This window comes from Anopheles maculipalpis, chromosome 2RL (genome assembly GCF_943734695.1).
Source record: "Anopheles maculipalpis chromosome 2RL, idAnoMacuDA_375_x, whole genome shotgun sequence".
In the NCBI taxonomy this organism is placed as follows: Eukaryota; Metazoa; Arthropoda; class Insecta; order Diptera; family Culicidae; genus Anopheles; species Anopheles maculipalpis.
Window position 1 is genome coordinate 6,738,265 of NC_064871.1, and position 17,474 is coordinate 6,755,738.

General features: G+C 45.2%; 3 protein-coding genes across 3 annotated transcripts; 1 reads left to right on the plus strand and 2 right to left on the minus strand.

The window, feature by feature from the left end:
• The first annotated feature begins 165 nt into the window (after positions 1–165).
• Positions 166–636, plus strand: LOC126559432 (endocuticle structural glycoprotein SgAbd-5-like). Its single transcript, XM_050215588.1, has 2 exons — positions 166–305; positions 381–636. Exons 1-2 carry the CDS (start codon positions 166–168, stop codon positions 634–636), a joined length of 396 nt encoding a protein of 131 aa, XP_050071545.1.
• Positions 637–1,812: 1,176 nt separating this feature from the next.
• LOC126559385 (endocuticle structural glycoprotein ABD-5-like) lies at positions 1,813–2,337 on the minus strand. Its single transcript, XM_050215535.1, has 2 exons — positions 2,164–2,337; positions 1,813–2,057 (listed from the first exon to the last, which is right to left on the minus strand). The coding sequence occupies exons 1-2, from the start codon at positions 2,334–2,336 to the stop codon at positions 1,817–1,819; spliced, it is 414 nt and encodes a 137-aa protein (XP_050071492.1). The 5' UTR covers position 2,337; the 3' UTR covers positions 1,813–1,816.
• A 12,983-nt stretch (positions 2,338–15,320) lies between these two features.
• Positions 15,321–17,170, minus strand: LOC126560036 (uncharacterized). Its single transcript, XM_050216197.1, has 2 exons — positions 16,874–17,170; positions 15,321–16,796 (listed from the first exon to the last, which is right to left on the minus strand). The coding sequence occupies exons 1-2, from the start codon at positions 17,168–17,170 to the stop codon at positions 15,321–15,323; spliced, it is 1,773 nt and encodes a 590-aa protein (XP_050072154.1).
• Positions 17,171–17,474: the final 304 nt, after the last annotated feature.

Here is a 17,474-nt window from a genome sequence, read left to right on the forward strand (position 1 = left end):
CTCTAATCTCTTGCTGCAATGGGATGCAATCAAGGCTTCCACCTAAAACACATACACACTCGCAGCTGGAAGACGCCCAAAAGTTTCTACTATAAAAGGTCCTCAGGCAAGACTTCTCATCGTCAGTATTCGGTAAGAGATTCAAACAGAGAAACATCCTTCAAAATGCAGCTGTACGTGATTGGTTTTGTAGCACTAGCAACGCTAGTTGCATCCACCCAGGCAGCTCCAGTGGATCCTGTAGCAACGCCGTACATTGTGCAGTACGAGAATAACAACGCACAGAACGAAGGATACAGCTTTGAGTAAGTTAAAGCGTCGATCAGTTTCAGCCCAAAGATGTGAAGCGAAACGATCCCTTTATCCATCTCCCGACGTAGATACGAGCTAAGTGATGAGCAGCGTCGCAAGGAAGAAGGAAGCCTCCGGTACAGCAAGGACGATGAAGGCAAAGATGTACAGTTTGTTGCCGTTCAGGGACGTTACTCGTACGTTGGGGACGATGGCCGTACATACTGGGTAGAGTACATCGCCGACGAGAACGGCTATCGTGCCCGGACGGGAACGGGTGACTACGATACCGATCGTAAGCTAGACGTTTCGGGTAACGAGCGCAAGAATCGCCCATTCGCTTAGCTGCAAACCTTCACAGCCAAACCGTAGACAACGATGCTTTGATTAATGGATGGAAATTTGTGCCATCTTCAGCAAGGAACAGCAACGTACAATAAATGAATGAGAGAGAAAAAAACAACTGCTTTGTGTGATTTTTCAATCATTAATTTTGCATATCAGTATTGATCATCCATCGATCATGCTTATGGAGGTGGTGGAGTCGGAACGGTGGTGAGTATGGTTTTTTTATGATGAACATCATCGATAAAAATAGTCATAGTAGTTCCTTATGGAGTTATTATCGATGTTAAATGCTGTTAATTTGGTCAAGTGGTAATAAAGTGGGCAAGCAATCCTAGAAGCGATTCGAAAAGGTAGCTTTTGCATCACTTATTTTTAACATTAGGAGAAGTCTAACCCTAGGAAGACTATGCTGATTATGCATGATAACTTAACAATAGTTACTAATGCACAAACAAAGTTAGAGGATCATGTTGAGTTCAAATCCGCACAACAAATTTATTTACTGATTGCTGCTGATTGCCAAATTATGCGCAATTCTTAATCAATCAGTAGTCGATTTTATTAGAACAATAATTTATTTGCTTATTTCTTTCTCTTGTTAACATTTCTTTCTCACGCCTAGACCAATCTTCTTCCTCTTCTTTGCTTAACGTCCTTTAAGGTCATGCCGGCCATCAAATGACTTATTAGACTCGCCGATACCACGTATTTGGTTAGTCAGTACTCACTACGAGGGGACGGTCCGGATGGCATTTGAACCCCGGACCTGCCGTTTGAAGACCGGCGCCGCAGTCGCCTACACCACGGGGCCGCCCCCCGACTACACCCATCCACCAAAGAATAAATCCGTGCTTCATTTTCCTACACTTTGTTTATTTGAGCATCCTTAACATTTGTCTCAAGGAACACACAAAGCATCATATTTACATCGACTATCCTTAAGCCTAGAAATAGAATGCCACTGACTTTGCAATACGCCCGAAAGCGCACGCCGGATGTGTTTTCGTTTCTTATCGTTCTCTGTGCGCAGGTAGGTGTTGTGGGTGTGTATGTGTGATGAATCGGAACCTGTGTGCTGTCCTCAGCGGACATCCACGGCCCGATCGTTGAGCATTATTTCTGGTAGAAGTTCAGCTTGATGCGCTGAGCAAACTCCACAATACGTCCGCTAAGCTTTTTAAGCGCTCGTTACTGGCGCTTCCTGTCCCGGTTGAATTCCTCCCGTTGGGCCAGTGCCAACCTTCGGATGGTAACCGTTCTCATCGGCGGTATAGTTCACCCAGTACGTCTGACCATCGGGGCCAACGAACGAGTACGAGCCTTGGACGAACAGTGCCTTCACGTCGTTGCCTTCCGCATCCTTCACGTCCCGGTAGGTACCGACCTCCGATCGGATCTGTCCATCGCTCAGCTCGTAACTGTACGGAACGATCAGAAGGGATAGAGAGAAATTGGTTTGGTGTATCTTCACGCTTCACACGCAATTTTCGTTGGCACCACACACTTCGCGGACACACCACTTACTTGAACTTGTAACCATCGAGCCCATTGTTTTCGCTGTAATATCGCACAGTTTGGACCGCATTCGGGTCCGCTGTACCAGCACCACCAGCCTGCTGTGGCGCAGGAGCGGACAGCACAACACGTCCTGCCAGCAGAACACAGCACACACTAGCGAACACTACGAATTGCTTCATCTTCACTTGCACAGATAATTTTTCGGACCACTCAGCACAATTGCACAAATCGCTCTTGCTAGCACCGATCGGGCTTGGTTCCTTTGCGAATGATGCTCCAACCTAACCGAAACGTCGTTTATATACAGTCCACCCGCTTCGACCCACACGACACCGACGTCACAAACGGCAACACCGAGCATTGGTGAAGATTCTGTGTGCGGTTTCGTCTTCGGGTTCGTCGTCGTCCGGGCGTAAACGATCTGCACAGTTCGCACGCGCGTGGTTGCGTTATCCCTCCCCCGTTCCGATGCGGTGGGGTTCGTGCACGTGTACTCGGAGCATGAAAATATGCAAAACCTTCATTCCTCGCCAGCGTTACAACCCAGGCCCGTAAAGGAATATGAAAAACAAGGCATCGATCGCTCGATCTTCAGACGACACACCCGAACACTAATCGTTTTTCGTTACAACAAATCAGAGTACTTCCATCTTTTCCTTTTTTTTTTGTCTCGTTTTACAGTTTCACTTTCATTCAGCAAAACAACAAACAACAAAAGATCCAGCCGGCGATCCGCGATACAAACGATTCCATTCATCAGCAAGCGACGAACCCTTTTAGTCGCTCAGCGTAACTGGATGTAAGATAAATGGGAGACGCGAGCCCGCGCGCACATCTGACGTGCTGTAGATGATAGTGACTTAATTTAGGTGACAGACGGTTTACAGGGCCTAATCGGTCGGTGGCACGCTGCACGATCTTTAACGCTGATCATGTTTACAGTTTGATTAATGCTTTGGTGCGAATAGTTGGATCTTTCTCGCGTGATTAATGTGGGTGCATTTTTCGTTCATCTGCTGTATTCTTTGTGCGCTTAATTCTTCCAGACCGTTCAGTAAAAAGTTGCTTATTATTGCATATCTTCCATTCAGTGTTTCGCCGAAAAAGGGAATCAAATATTCCAAAGATTCTCTTCCTCGGTAGCACAATAGCAACTTCGACACTTCGGAACGGAAATGAATAAATTAATGGCACCACACTAATGGACAACACGTCTCCCGAAACCAAGCAACCATGCCCGGGAATGGTTCTAACTCAGAAACTACCAAGTTTGTTCTTCCGCCTTTAGCGTAAAGGTCACATCAACAGCGAAAGATGGTCCGCATCGGCGGCGTCATACAGCGATTGCGCCTGCTCGCGAGGAGCTAATTATTTTCTGTAACGGGAAATCAATTCACTACGCCAGCACCAGGTGCCGAAATGATGCTGCACGAATTAACATCCTCGCTTCGGATGGTGATGTACCGCGCGGCATGCTTGTTTCAAACATTCCTGCTGACATGCTGACATTATGTTCGATTTTATTAAGCTGTTAAGTGATTTTTTTCTTCCACCATCAAGTCAAAATGGCTCATATGAAATTGTGTTATTGAAGGTTTTTACATCTAACAATGAGTTTTGTTATCCTGGCATTTGATGATTCGTTTCTTGTGGAACAATTTGACACCATTAAAACACCTTCTACGTCCTTCGTAATATTGATCTTTCGGAGCTCTTTAGCAGAGAGCTTAATTGATCGTTAAACGGCCGCGAATGATCCATCCGTCCGGCTGAAGATGTCATCTATGTCTAATGCCCGATTACCCTTTTATGTCTTCTTCGTTTAGAATTTTGTCTTGATCGTGGCATTGATCCTAACATAAGGACACAATCATCATTGCAGCTAATTACGATCCAAATAAAACCATTGATTCCTTCTTCTTGCGCCCAAGCAAAACATTCTCAATATGGCCTTACATCACACATTGCTTCAATCAATGCTTTAAACGCATTAACAAGCCGATGCCCATCTGATCTCGCCTGAAAAAAGGGACTAACAGTAAACCAAAGGCAGAACTGTCATAAAACGCACCGCCGGCGCTTAAGCGACACCCCCAACATGACAGCTCATCATTCGAATGATGATGCGCGCGGTTCTCTGCAAACGTCTACGTGAGGTTATAGATTCCCGACTGCCAATGGTTCATAAATTTCCCGAAAATATTGTCCCATAAATCGTGACATTTCGGCACAGGCGTTGTGTGGTTGCTGTGTCGTCTTCTCGCTATCCCCCGAGCATTACGGGCGGACGGTTCTCACCTGGCAGAAGTTTGCCAACAGTATTCGGGTCGTAAATGCGATTAGATGGTGCAAATGTCAGTTCATGTTACGATGGGTTGCGATCGGTTGTGAGGCAGAAGAGACCCTCCAAACGGGAGGAAGTTACAGGGCAAAACTGACCCGAAACCCGGGATCGCTGACACGATGACACGGGAGATGGTCTCTACCGGAAATAGAAAAGACATGGGTACCGAGTACCTTCACAACTTCGGTACAAGCGACGCCATGTTCGCGGAACGTGGTCTAAATTGGCTCATAAATTTCCTCTCTACAAGTCAGCTCGGAACGGACAAGCGGAGTTGCCAATGTAAACACAGCGACCTCCCAGCTGAATGATGCTAAAACCGATCCGTTCTTGCATTCTTCACAATTGGCCAGCAATATCCACCGTCCGGCGCATCGGGAATGATACTGGCCAAGAGGAAGAACGGCGATTGAGTCGAACATCGAACCGAGCCGAGCCTTCTAGCAGTGCGCATGTGCTTATGCAAATTTTGCGCAATCGACTATCATCGTCCACGTCTGCAATGTGATCCTCCGGCACGAACAAAGTATTTGAGCTATTTTGCTCAGTGCAAGGGTTCATCCTCCGTGCGCCACACAACATGACACATAATAAAATGTCACCGAAACGATCTGCAGCTGTTCTACCGGTCCACTGGGCCAGTATAGCTAACGGTTTAGTGGAGGTGGATCTACTGACAAACACAACAAGTTATCAGTAGATGTAAATCACTGTACTAAAGCTGTACTAAAACATCAGCGAGAAGATTTTCTATCACGATATTGATTTTCATTGGAGTCTCTTCTTTGGAGAGACTTCATTTTAGGCCCGTTTGACTGATAAACTCACCAGTCCATACTGCTAATCTTATCCCCTGTTGACATTTTCCAAAGACTCTTCTCTCCATCCCACCTGGACCACACTGAGCCTGCCAGGTGGGCGCGCGCGCTGATACAAAAAAATGCTAGCAATGCGAAAATCGATCCCTTCCACTCTTGCGATCCGCTGATGGAACGGATGGTGTATGATTTATGATCCCAGCCGGGACCGATCGAGCGCGCACCCGCTAGTGTGGCATTCGTGGTTAAGCGTTCCCTCCGTTCCCTTTGCGCTCGGCTACAGCTGATTGGGGTCACCCGTTTTGAGCGTGGAGAAGCGTCCTAATATCGTAACCAAAAAGCCCACCCGAAAAATAAGCGACCCGAAAATTGGACCAGATTACAATTGTGGGTCCACGCCCCAGGAATGCCTTTTTTGGAGGAGCACTAGGAAAATGGACTCTTGATTGGTGTGTGAAATTGGCGATGAGTTTTGCAACACCCTTTAACAAAACAAACAAACAAACGAGCCGTGTACTCAACCTCCAACGTGGTGCACTTAAGGCGTTTGAGGTTACGAAGATATACGATCACGATCGTGTGTGATAAGGTTAGATTGAGGCGTGTGTGGTAGCGAAGATTTTCGTTTTTTTTTGTTTTTGTATCGTGCTCATGCCAAAATTCCTTCACTTGGTCATTTGAAACACCCCAGACGACGACGCATCTTCTTCACTGAAGGTCCGCCATTAATTACTGACCATCAATAACAGCCGGCAGCGGGATCGGGATCGGACAAGAAAGTGCGCGAGGTAAAGCAGGTGAATTTTATTATTTTACCCATTCTACACGAACACGACCATTATTATGTGTCGAAAGTGATGAAGCAATCGAACCGCCTCCGGCCTAGATTGTGTGCTGTAGCGTCTTCTTAACTACCTCCTAGACGCTTGCAAGCGACAAGCTATCCCACTACATACTAGAAACGCGCATGTAAGGGGAAATTGATTACATATCCTTTCGAGCATAGATACGCTTTCATTCGAGGTAGCGCTAACAGTCGGCCAACGAAAACAGTCACACCGAAAAACCTTGAGAATTTTTTGGCGAATTTTTGAACATTGCTGGTTCTTCGTACGTACCCGGGGTGAGATCATAACAACGGTGTGTGCTGCCGAAGAAAAAAAAAATGCTATCCAAATGCCAAAGGTAGCCAACAGGCGGCGACCAGGAAATTGATAGTGATTGATTAGCAAAGCTGATGCCGTGGTACCGGTGAGAGACGGCTGATAAATGCATTAGGCGACGGACCCGGTTGAAGTCTTTCGGGCTTTTGTCTAATTGGATGTATCTACAGACGTGTGAACAGCCACGGGACACTATTTGCTTGCAGTTGAGCACCCAGGGCGGTGCAGGTGTGATCAGTGAATAAACAATCGAGCGATAAATGAAGCTTCCAAACAATCGGTAGCATTGATCATGCGAGGACAACACGGACAACGAAAAATATAAACATCAAATCAGCTTAGCATCACATTAGCAATTATGTGCATTCTTTCTGCACCTGATGCAATAAAACGAAGCCTTTACAGTAATAAACTGTTTTATGATTTATGTGTACCCAAAACAGTTTCTGCGCTTCTTCTGGCATCGTCTTCGAAGGGCCCGCACCTCAACTGCTTTATTGCCGTAAGATCTTGACATTTCTGTAACGAAATTTCCCACCCAACAATGTCAAACGTTTACGATCCGACGATCCAACCGCCCGGGTAAAGGTTATCTCTTTTGGCGCGTCCAAAACCCAACGTAATGCTACTTGAATTGGCATCAATCTAATGTAATGCAGTAGCAGCTCCAAATGTCAATGTCTGTACTTTCGCCCTCTCCCTGAGAAGATGGGCGCGAGCGAGCGCGGAAAGCGAAAACCGACTGTTAAAAATTCTAGCATCACATTACCTGCAAGAGGCTGCGCGTACTGTGGATACAGAGAGACACACGAGGTCAAGGAAACTGACCGCAAGCGATACTAGCTCCCCATTAAGGTTCCGCGCGCCAACGAGAGGTATCGCACGCTCTGCTCACCCTCGCTCACGGTGTGTCTAACTAAACATTCCACAAATACTGCCCTACTGGTACTCTGGTTCATCCATTCATTACGAGACGCGCAGACGAGCTGAACTTTAACCTGGCAGGTTCGGTTCCCTCGTAATGTGAGCGTTTACAAAAAGCACGTTTAACGATAAGTTCGGTTTGAAACCATCGTAAATCTCCTATTGCTGGGGAGGCTGAAGATGAGCCTTAAAGTTCATCTTGCTTACAACTTTCATCCGTCTTCGTCTGTTCCGTTTGGACGTTATGCAATGCGTTCCCGACACAACACAACATCCCGAAGTTCATCGTACTTTCCTTTTCTTTCCCCCGCCCCATCACGCTCGGAACGCAAGAAATTATCTGACCGAGCCTTCTGCCGTGAATGCCGTGAAAACATCCAATTCACACTTCAGGCAGCTTTCATGATCACTGTGCCACTGGAACACCGCAAGACACACACGGTGCCACCTTGACATTATCGCTCGGAATCCTGCTGCACAGGCGCTTGAGTTTTAGCACGACCAAGCAGCACCAAGGCAGAACCTCGCCATCGCCATCAATTTGCAACCCATTTTTCCTTCCCATCATTTGCTGATGTGATGATGCCGCTGCCGTTTTCCTTGCCGTGCTTTGAAAGTTCATTCAACGCAACATCCCGCTCGGCGGTGCTTATAAGGAAAATTTGCATTGACCCCTCACGAAACGAGCCCCAGCTTGAGATGTCTTCGGTGACGAGTACGCACACGCAAGCGCAACCAGAAAAGCAATTAATTTACGACCTGTTAAATGGGGCCCCCGAAGAAGACGCTTGCTTAAGCTGACAGATTCTAATTAACCGAACAGACCAGATGGTTTGCTACAGACTAGAGACTGTCCCTGCCTGCCATGCATATCGTTATGGTGTTCTTCTCTTCACAAGCGAAAAAAAAACATTGAATTACAAAATAAATCAACTTTAAACTCCCGTACAATCGATTGACTAATTTCCCAAATCGTGCGATCAGCCGAGCGAATGCATGCCCTGGCAGCAGACAAGACACAGATAACATTGCCGCCGGGTATCGGTTAAAAGCGCCACGTTATTCTTCTGTCGAAGATGGCTGCAAATCCATTAATTGAATGCCCTTAAGGCATACTGCCCCAATGCACATTTGCACAATCGATTGGATTCTCATTTGAAATAACAAAAAAAGTGAAGAAGCTTCCCAACGAGTACGGCCGTACCTTAAAACAAACATCCTTAAAAGACACCGATCATACAGCACACAGCAAAAAAAAAGCCTCCCAACACAATAATGATCATCAGGCGGTGAACTTCACTGAGCCGAACCACCTTCTTTATCTCCTTTTCCTATCATCCATAGCGATCGAGCGTGTGCGAGAACATAAATAAAGTTTCGATTCTCGCTGAGGCGCAATCTTGCGTCCTCACTTCGACTTTGGGTGAGATTTATCGATCTATACACGGTCGGGACGCTCCAATCGCGACGCTTAGGGGCAGATGAGTCGGGTCGAGGCTCACTTGACCCTACCGGGTTGACTGTGGCCAAGGGCGAGGCGAACGTTTTGTCACGCGCTCGACCGGGGAAGCTTCTTCGGTACATTAATTTGTGCCGCTCGATTGAAGTTTATCGCTTCGTCATTTTGCGGACGGTGGCTGCACTTATCAGGACACTTGTGGAGATGAAGAAGCTTTAATTTGGACAGACACACAAGGAGGAAGAAGAATGAAAAAAATCACTGCCTTTAATTACATTTTATTTGAAGAGGACACATTTGGTGGCTGAAATTTGAACAACGAACCTGACAGGAGCAATTTCTAAGCGGGTTCGTCGCTTGATATTTCCGTACATCGCATTGAAGTCTTTTGAACCGTACACGCACATTCGGAGCATTCGTTGCGCACAATAAATGTTCTAAACGGCTTTTTACAACAATCCGATTTATCTAATTAATGCAAATAATCACCAATTTTACCCACTAATTAATGTTTCAGAAAAACGCTCAAACATGCCATTGTAATGTGTGCCAGCTGTAGATAAAGTAAACGAAATTGACGATCAGCATACCAGATCGTTTGCCTTCTTCGCTCAGCGCAATAAGCAGAGCGGTCCCGAGCCCGGAACGGATGCCTCTACAAAATTCGATTAATTACACCGAGAGGATAGGGGTTTAAATCTTCCCACCAATTTAATTACACCAACCGCTCGCCAATCTAACCGATGATGACTGGTAGTAGTCGTGCTGCTGCGTACGTCTCCCATGCAAAAATCGGCGAACCAGCAGCAAAATAAAGGAAGAAGAGAAGCGGCAAGAAAATATTATAAGCTTCCTCTACGCATCTTCGTTCTTTCCCCGCCGGCAGTGGTTTAACACCGTGAAGACGCGTTCTTCCTGTTTGTTTGGTTCTGCTTCCGTGCTTGCGTGTATAGAAGAAGAAAAAATTGAGGAAAATTTAAAATCTAACATCATTTCCAAGCGGCGCCTGCTGCTGGGGCAATGGACTGAAGCTTAGATTGACAGTGAAGAACATCTTTTCTCGAGGGTGGCTGGAATTTGGAAGCGTGAGAAATTTTTAAGGCTTCGAATTGCGTCTCAAAAGTCGATCATACTCACGGCTTGTATTTTTACAGCAATTTGAATCATGTGCCAAATAAAACCCTGAAAGTTTTACTTATTTCTCTAATCATTTTATTTTACCAATAAAATAAACCTATCTCAATACATACGACCGACAACAGTGATAAATCTTCACCCGTGCTGTGCTTTAAATGGTTTTCAATTACACAAAATGCTTTGCTTTTGCGCCACACGACCATCGTGCTTCTCCACCTCTTTCGAACGCTATCTTCAACCGCGATCGTCCTTCGCAGCAAGCAACCTGCTGCCCTGCTGTCCGCTACTAATCATTTAATAAAGCAAATTAATTTCAATTCAAGAATAATTATTTTTAAACTTCTTCGATCGCAATCAGATCGATCCGTTACACCATGCAGAACTGGTTAAGATGCGATCGGCGTACGACGCGATTTGTACTTGATCTTGAGCCTCGTTCAGTGGTGAAAAATCCACACGTACCGTTACGAGTGCAATGGTTTTCCACCTCGTTCCACTCAATGTCAGCCTACAAGGGGGAGGGCATGTTTTGTCCACTTGCCATACAAGAAGCTACACCACCCATTTGGGCCGGAGGTCGTGGGTGAACTATCACTTCAATGTGGAGCACACAGCTTCACAGTTCGCATCGTGAAACAACGCGTGCTCGAGAATTAAGGGCGATTCAAGTGCCGCTCTTTGCAAGGTCACAAGGTTTTTTTTTTCTGGGCGCCTCCAAATTTTAATCCGAGCATTTTTTCTTTCGTTTGTGGGTACCTCATGATCGTGTTGATGCAATGACGGCTTAATCCACCGGCTGGTGGTGATGGGTACTGGCTTACGGTACTGATGATTTAATAAGTGGAAGAAAAGTACATCCCTCTTCGACTGTCCACTGTTTGGCCTCAATCTTCACCACTAACGAGTGTGTGGCTTTTGTGAAAATGTCAGCCGACGATCACCCCTATCACGATCGTGGCACGCGTCTCATGCCGAGTGAAAACATGCGTTCTTTCGGTCACTACATTCATTTATCAAACGGAACGTTTGACCCACCCAGGACAGGCGGCAGACGTAGCACAAGATGCGAAGATAAAGCGATGCGTTTTGATGGGTGCGAGCGAAGCTTGTTAGGATGATCAAGCCAGGCCTAAGCATCGACCCACTTTTAGGATTCCTTCACATTTTCGAGTATATATTTTAACTACCAGCTCGGTTACACTTTCCCCGCCAGCCAGAAGGATTTCAAGGACACAGTGCGTTTGTCAAACGAAAAAACATTTCATACTCATTAATGAGGATCAACAAAAACACAACCTTTTGCATCCGTAAGGAAAGTATGCTTTTTTTGCGAACTTCTTCTTTTTTCACTCACCTTACGAGGGGAAGGAAATCTTCACGTGTTGCTTCATGTAGTGCCACTTGATATTTAAAGTAACAGAAACAAAACCTCCTAACAAAAAAAAAAAACCCATCCATCCAGTGGCATTTTATGTTAATGCTTTTTCCTCTTGCAAATCTATCAAACAATCAAACGACCCATCAAAACATTGCAATAGAACAGGTTGCGATGACCCCCGGATAGCCGTGCGTATTTTCTTTTCTAACACAACCATTTTTGTTATTTAGTCATTTGGGCCCCACACATGCTGCTATTGGTGTTTGATACGTGTCGCTCTTCTATCGAAACGCTTCCATCTGTGCGATACAGTATCGATCGTAGCCCGGTGTCATAGTGGGTAGTTTCGAACGAATTTCGGTATAAATTCGGGTTGTTAAATGATGTAATTATTTCGCGAATGAATTCAACAGATGTTGACAATTAACAAGCATATACAAACAATATCCAATTTTGGTAGATTTTTTAAAACATTTCCATTAACTTAAGTATGCTACACAGTTTCGATTCATATAATGGAACATTTGAATTGCTTGGTAACATATTTACAAATGAAAATCTCGTTGTGAATATTTGCAATCATATAGTGGATTTTGCATTCAGTTAGGGGAACTCAACTGTGGAACTTTGTAGTAAGCGGAGAAATTTCTATTAAACCGGTAAAATGAAAAATCTCATTCAATTTCCATTTGCCGTTGGCGTAGTTAATTTTCTTCACAGTAAATTAAAAATTCCACTATACATTTGCAAAGTTCCACAACCGGCTTTCAATAGTTCACTATCAATTTAAAACATTCCCCTAAACGTTTCTACAATTCCACTGTTACCATATACTATTGCCATTTCTATAATTTTAATTCAAAGGGGACGCATCGCGTCAGCTTTTTATTTCACTAAAAAGAATGAAAAACCTTCCATATTCGTTGAGCTTCTTAGAATCTTAAGTTGAGACATGTGACTTCTAGAACAAAAATTAATACAAGTGATAACATTTAGGCTTAGTTCGTTCTATCCCACAGCGCTGTAAGAATCATAAATCCCTCTTATAGCAGCACCATTTTGACCCATTAAAAAGCCCGCTGTGCGATGTTGCAAAACGGAAACATATCAACACCGATGAAGATGTGTGAGACCTTCAATCAAAGCATTAAAGCCCAACCAACCATCCATCCAATGGACCGGGGGGAATGGATGCTGTTTTCAGGAACGAAGCTTTCATAATCATAAACATCACTCGATGCTGCCTTTGCTACCTTTGGCCCAGCACAATACCTGCAATATCACCACTAAACTGACCTCGTTTAATCGCTTTTAAACGCTCCTGCGTGATGGGTCGTCGCCCTGCTGTAGCGCAAGGTGTTGGGTTGTGTATGGTGCACACGTTAAAAAAGTGCAATTGTCACGACACGGCAACGTGTGTCTCCCGTGGTACTGTCAAATTCATTAAGCAATCCGAGTTAATCCGAGTTTGTGTGCGCGGAGGATGCGACAACTTTGACACCGCCGATCGACCCGAACTGTTCATTGAAAATTAATTACATAATTTTTCCTGCGAGAGGAGATCGTTTTTATGTTGAGTCTCACGGTCCTTTTGGAAGATGATCGCATGTCACCGTTTCTCGAATGGGGCACAACTTGTGACAACGATTAGTGTGTAGTGTGCAGCATCGCTTCATCAAAACCGATCACGAGGCTTCCCTTCAAAGCCTCAAAAACAGTCGTCGAAAAAGGTTCATGGGTGCGAAGGTTAGGACTGTCTGTGTGTGTGTGTGCGGTTCACAACTCCTACGGATACTTGGCGAATCAATCGACCCACGTGCTGGATAGGATTGCATGCGGGTGTCTTAATTAATATTCGGATCGGATTCGTCTGATAGGAGCAAAACGGCAACAACAATAAGCATCGCGGATGAGATGACATTTTTATCACAGGTTCACACAAACGCAAACTGTGCAATGCCTCTCGGCCCGATCGACAGTTGCGTAAGCGATCGATGTGCGCAAAACCCCCGCTGAAGGGACCGTTTACATCCCGGATTCTGTCAAAATACGGTCCACGGTCGGGCGGTTTGTCTGCGTCAACTTACCGCAAGATGACAATGCCGGTGATATAATCTGCCCCTTCGCAATGGCACCAGCGACATTTCGTCCCGACCAAAAGCCAGAGACAGAACGCATTCAGACTGCAGCTCAGTGCGATCTAAAGTTCGGGGTTTGTTCAATGCTTAATAAGCCTCCGCGCGCAGGATAGAGATAGGAGTACGTTTAATGGAGATCATTTCACGACTCGACTCCATCTATTATTGTATTAGCTATCTCTCCCCATTTTGATGCCTCAAAGCAAAGAGGTAAAAGGGAATTACATTACACCGCTGTTTGTCGATCGGAACTTTCTATTGCCCTACTGCTGGATGGCATCTGCATTTGTCCATTTTGAACGAGCTGAACGATGAATTAAATAATACTATGATTGCCACCCGATAGCTCTCCGGCTTTGAACGGTTCCAAATGTCATAATTGAATTCCCTACGTCACTGCCCCGTCAGGTATTTTCCGATTGACGTGAGGATAGTTTCGTTAGTTAGTTCCCTTCCGATTACAGCATCACATCTCATAACTCCTAATGGGTCCTACCTTTTGCATTCAGCCGATTTTTCTAATATCCAGTGTCCCACTTCTCATCACACGCCACACGAGGTCTATTAAGCTCCAGAACAAACGAATTTTCCTCTACGGAAATTAGCATTTTTTGGGCATTTCCTTACCAAGCGCGCACACGCGTGCTTACGCACCCGCACCCCAAGAAGGCACCACGGCCACGTCCGCTGACATTGCTTTGTTTCTCGCGGGCAGATTATTGGCCGCAGTGGTTCAAATCTTCCCACCTTCCTCCTCTCCAGCTGTGATCTCCCACCGTCCCCTTTTTTTCCCGCCAGTACCCACATGGGTGCGCGCTTCATTATGTGCCCGAGTTTCATTTTCTTGCCCTTGACTTTTCGCGGACACCACGGTATTTTAATGCGTCTTTAGCGCGTGGACACCTTTAGGGGCTTTGTTTTTTTATTGTGGCTGACAGGAGCTAGATTGCGTTTCGGATGCTACTATACGCACGTTGGACGGACAAAAAGGAATTCTTTCTTGAAGATTAATCTACCGTAGAACCTTCCCCGTACAGGCACGAACATCGCATACCGAACGAGCGTCAAAGATCAATGACCAGACGGTTAATATTTCTGTCACTGCTTTGTTTGCCATAAGTCTTCTCGTCTAGTCCCCCGGAAAGGGAAAAATTGTGGACGCATCTTTGGCACGGGGTAAAAAATGTACAAATTATCACCAGATGCTATTTCCATTTTTCGTTGCAAGCCACCCGTGTTTCGCAATCGTTTTGCACCTTCGCTAATAATCGTAAGAGAATGATCACCATTGTCGGTTTGTGGGAGGTCTATGGAAATGATGGATCCAAAGCAAAAAGAAATGGAACAACACTAGCCATCTTTCCCTAGTAGTTCATTTTTTGGGTACCGATAACATCGGTGCCGTTAAAATTTTCCTTAGGAGGCGATCGAGCGTCAGTTGTGACCTATTTTGGCGTTTATTTATGCCACCCCGAAGCAAAGACGTTTTCTCAATAGACTCATTTTTGGATGACATTAAAGATACAAAATACGACTTATAATTATGTAAATTGGTAGGTGTGAGTGTAAATAGTTGAGTAACAAGTTGTGGCACACTACGAACACCTGCAATTATTTCGATTATAGATCTATGGTGCTATGCGGTGATTTCTTCTTCAGTTTCTTCGGTTTTAGTATAGAAAAGACTGAGCCATATCTGATACCAGATTCTCGTCTATGAAGCTAAAAAATCACAAGCTATTTGCCCATCAACTTCGTCAGTTGTGATCACATCTCAACCTCAATCAAAATCACCCTAAAACCTAGCCTTCTGCTTTCTGCCATGCACGTTTTTTAACTTTCTTAGCCTTCTTTCTAAACCTGCCGCCCATTTGGCTCATCCTTACCAACCGACTATACACCAACTCCACAGCAAACACACTAATCGATAATCCCCAACCGATGCTCACACAGATCCACAACGACATCAGATGATCAAACTCAAGCGAACTTTCCGTCACGATATGTACGTAATTATTCGGTAGCAGATACTGCTCGTACTGACGCTGGTACAATCGCATTAATCCCGTCTCATACATAAGCTGCAGATACACCGCAACGAGATCGGTTAACGTTGAGCCACGGGCAAAGCAGTACGATAGATAGTTGAAGCCTATCAGCATCTCCGGCACAATATAGGACTGCTTTCTACCAGTCACAGGATCAATGCCAATGTTTTCATTTATCTCGTACGATGCACGGGCAAAACTATCCAAATGGGCACACTCTCTAGAAAACTCCTCACATTCCGCACCGTCAATGCCCCGTGCCACAATCAGCTCCTTTAGGTGAGGTTCAAGAACATCCAGAAACCGATCAGAGCTCTCCATTAGCCGAATCGGTATACCTGTAGCGAAAAATTCATCCAACGTTTTCGCATCTGGTATAAAGCGATACGCTAGAAAGAAGGAAGTCACCTTCGCAAGGTACGACTCGAACAGTACAAAGCAAATGATCGCCACACTAAGGCGGTAAAATGGTAGTGCAAACTTAAATCGTCTCATTAACAGTACCTTTAGCGGAGTTTTGTGGTTCAGCACTTCCTTCAACAGGTAGATACACGCACAACACGTCACAATAAACCACCACACATCGGACGAGAAGGGACGCAGCAGGGAACGCGTCAAATCAATCTCCGTGAACCGTGGAGCAACCAGACAGTAGTACGTAAAGTCGGGAATGTAAACCACCGGCAGGGTGCCAGTGTCGACGTCACGGCGTGTCAACATTACGTCCAGCTTCATATCATGCAAACGGGTCATAATATTTGCTCGATCACTTTCAGAGTTTTCCGTCTGTTCGACAATCATTACCCGCAGTTTGCAGCCGATTCTTTCCATCACGTTCTGGAAAATGCTCATATCTATGCCACGAAACGGTCCTCCCCCTTTGTAATGGGTGTATGGAAAAGCCAGCAACGCTTGGCCATAGATTTCGAACGTGGTATTGCGCAACAGTCCACGGTTCCACTCGAACGCTGGGGCGTGTTTTAGTGGTCCGTTCATGAAGTAAACGTTCGATGCGAAAAACAGCGTGTATTGCAGTTCCTGCGGATGGTGTATCGCAGTCAGGACCCAGTACACGATGTTGTAAGTAGCAAAGAAGGAGCCAAGACTTATCGCAATGGCTATGTTTTCTTTCGCTAGTTGTACATCGTCAACCAGTACGAGATATTTGCCATTTCGGACGATTCGGGTAAAGTCTCGCGTTATCCTTTTCAGTGCAGCGAACATAGAGTTCTAGATTAAGAAGAAAAATGACAAAGATATGCTGTTGGAGGATGAGTTTTTACGGTCAATGCGCGCTGCATGTTTACCCGTGAGCTACAATCCACGTACAGTACAAGCAAACATGCCTCGTCCGGTGTGCCTATGGAGATTCCACTATGAAGAATCACTTTCGGGTAAGGTAACGCCACGTAGCTCTGATACATGATAAGCTTTTCCATCCCAACGAAGTACAGAGTTCTAGAATTGTGCCTAAAACATTCTTCAATCAGCTGAACGATGGGTTCCGGTGCTGAAGGAACCTCTGAAGGTTCAGGCAGAAGTATAGCAGGGTGAGAAAACACTGCACCAACCAATCCGCTCAGTAAAATACTACTCCAAACCATAACGCACCACGAGAACTGCTGCATTGAAGAGACTGAAGAGACATGTCCGAACTTCCCCTTGAAGTAACTCTCCCGAGGGTTGCAGTGTCATCTAATTCATCCTCTGGGGATCGCTAATTGCTCACCCGGCGTGTTGCATTAAACAAATTATAGATATTTCGGATGCAGTAAGCTTACACAACCGGTCAATTATAACCTTTCTTCTTTTGTATTATGTTTGTTTGTGTGGTTGTGTGTTTAAGTGCAACTCTCTTATTATAGACAAAAGATTTAAAAAGAAAAACAATCTCAGTTGTAGGAACTC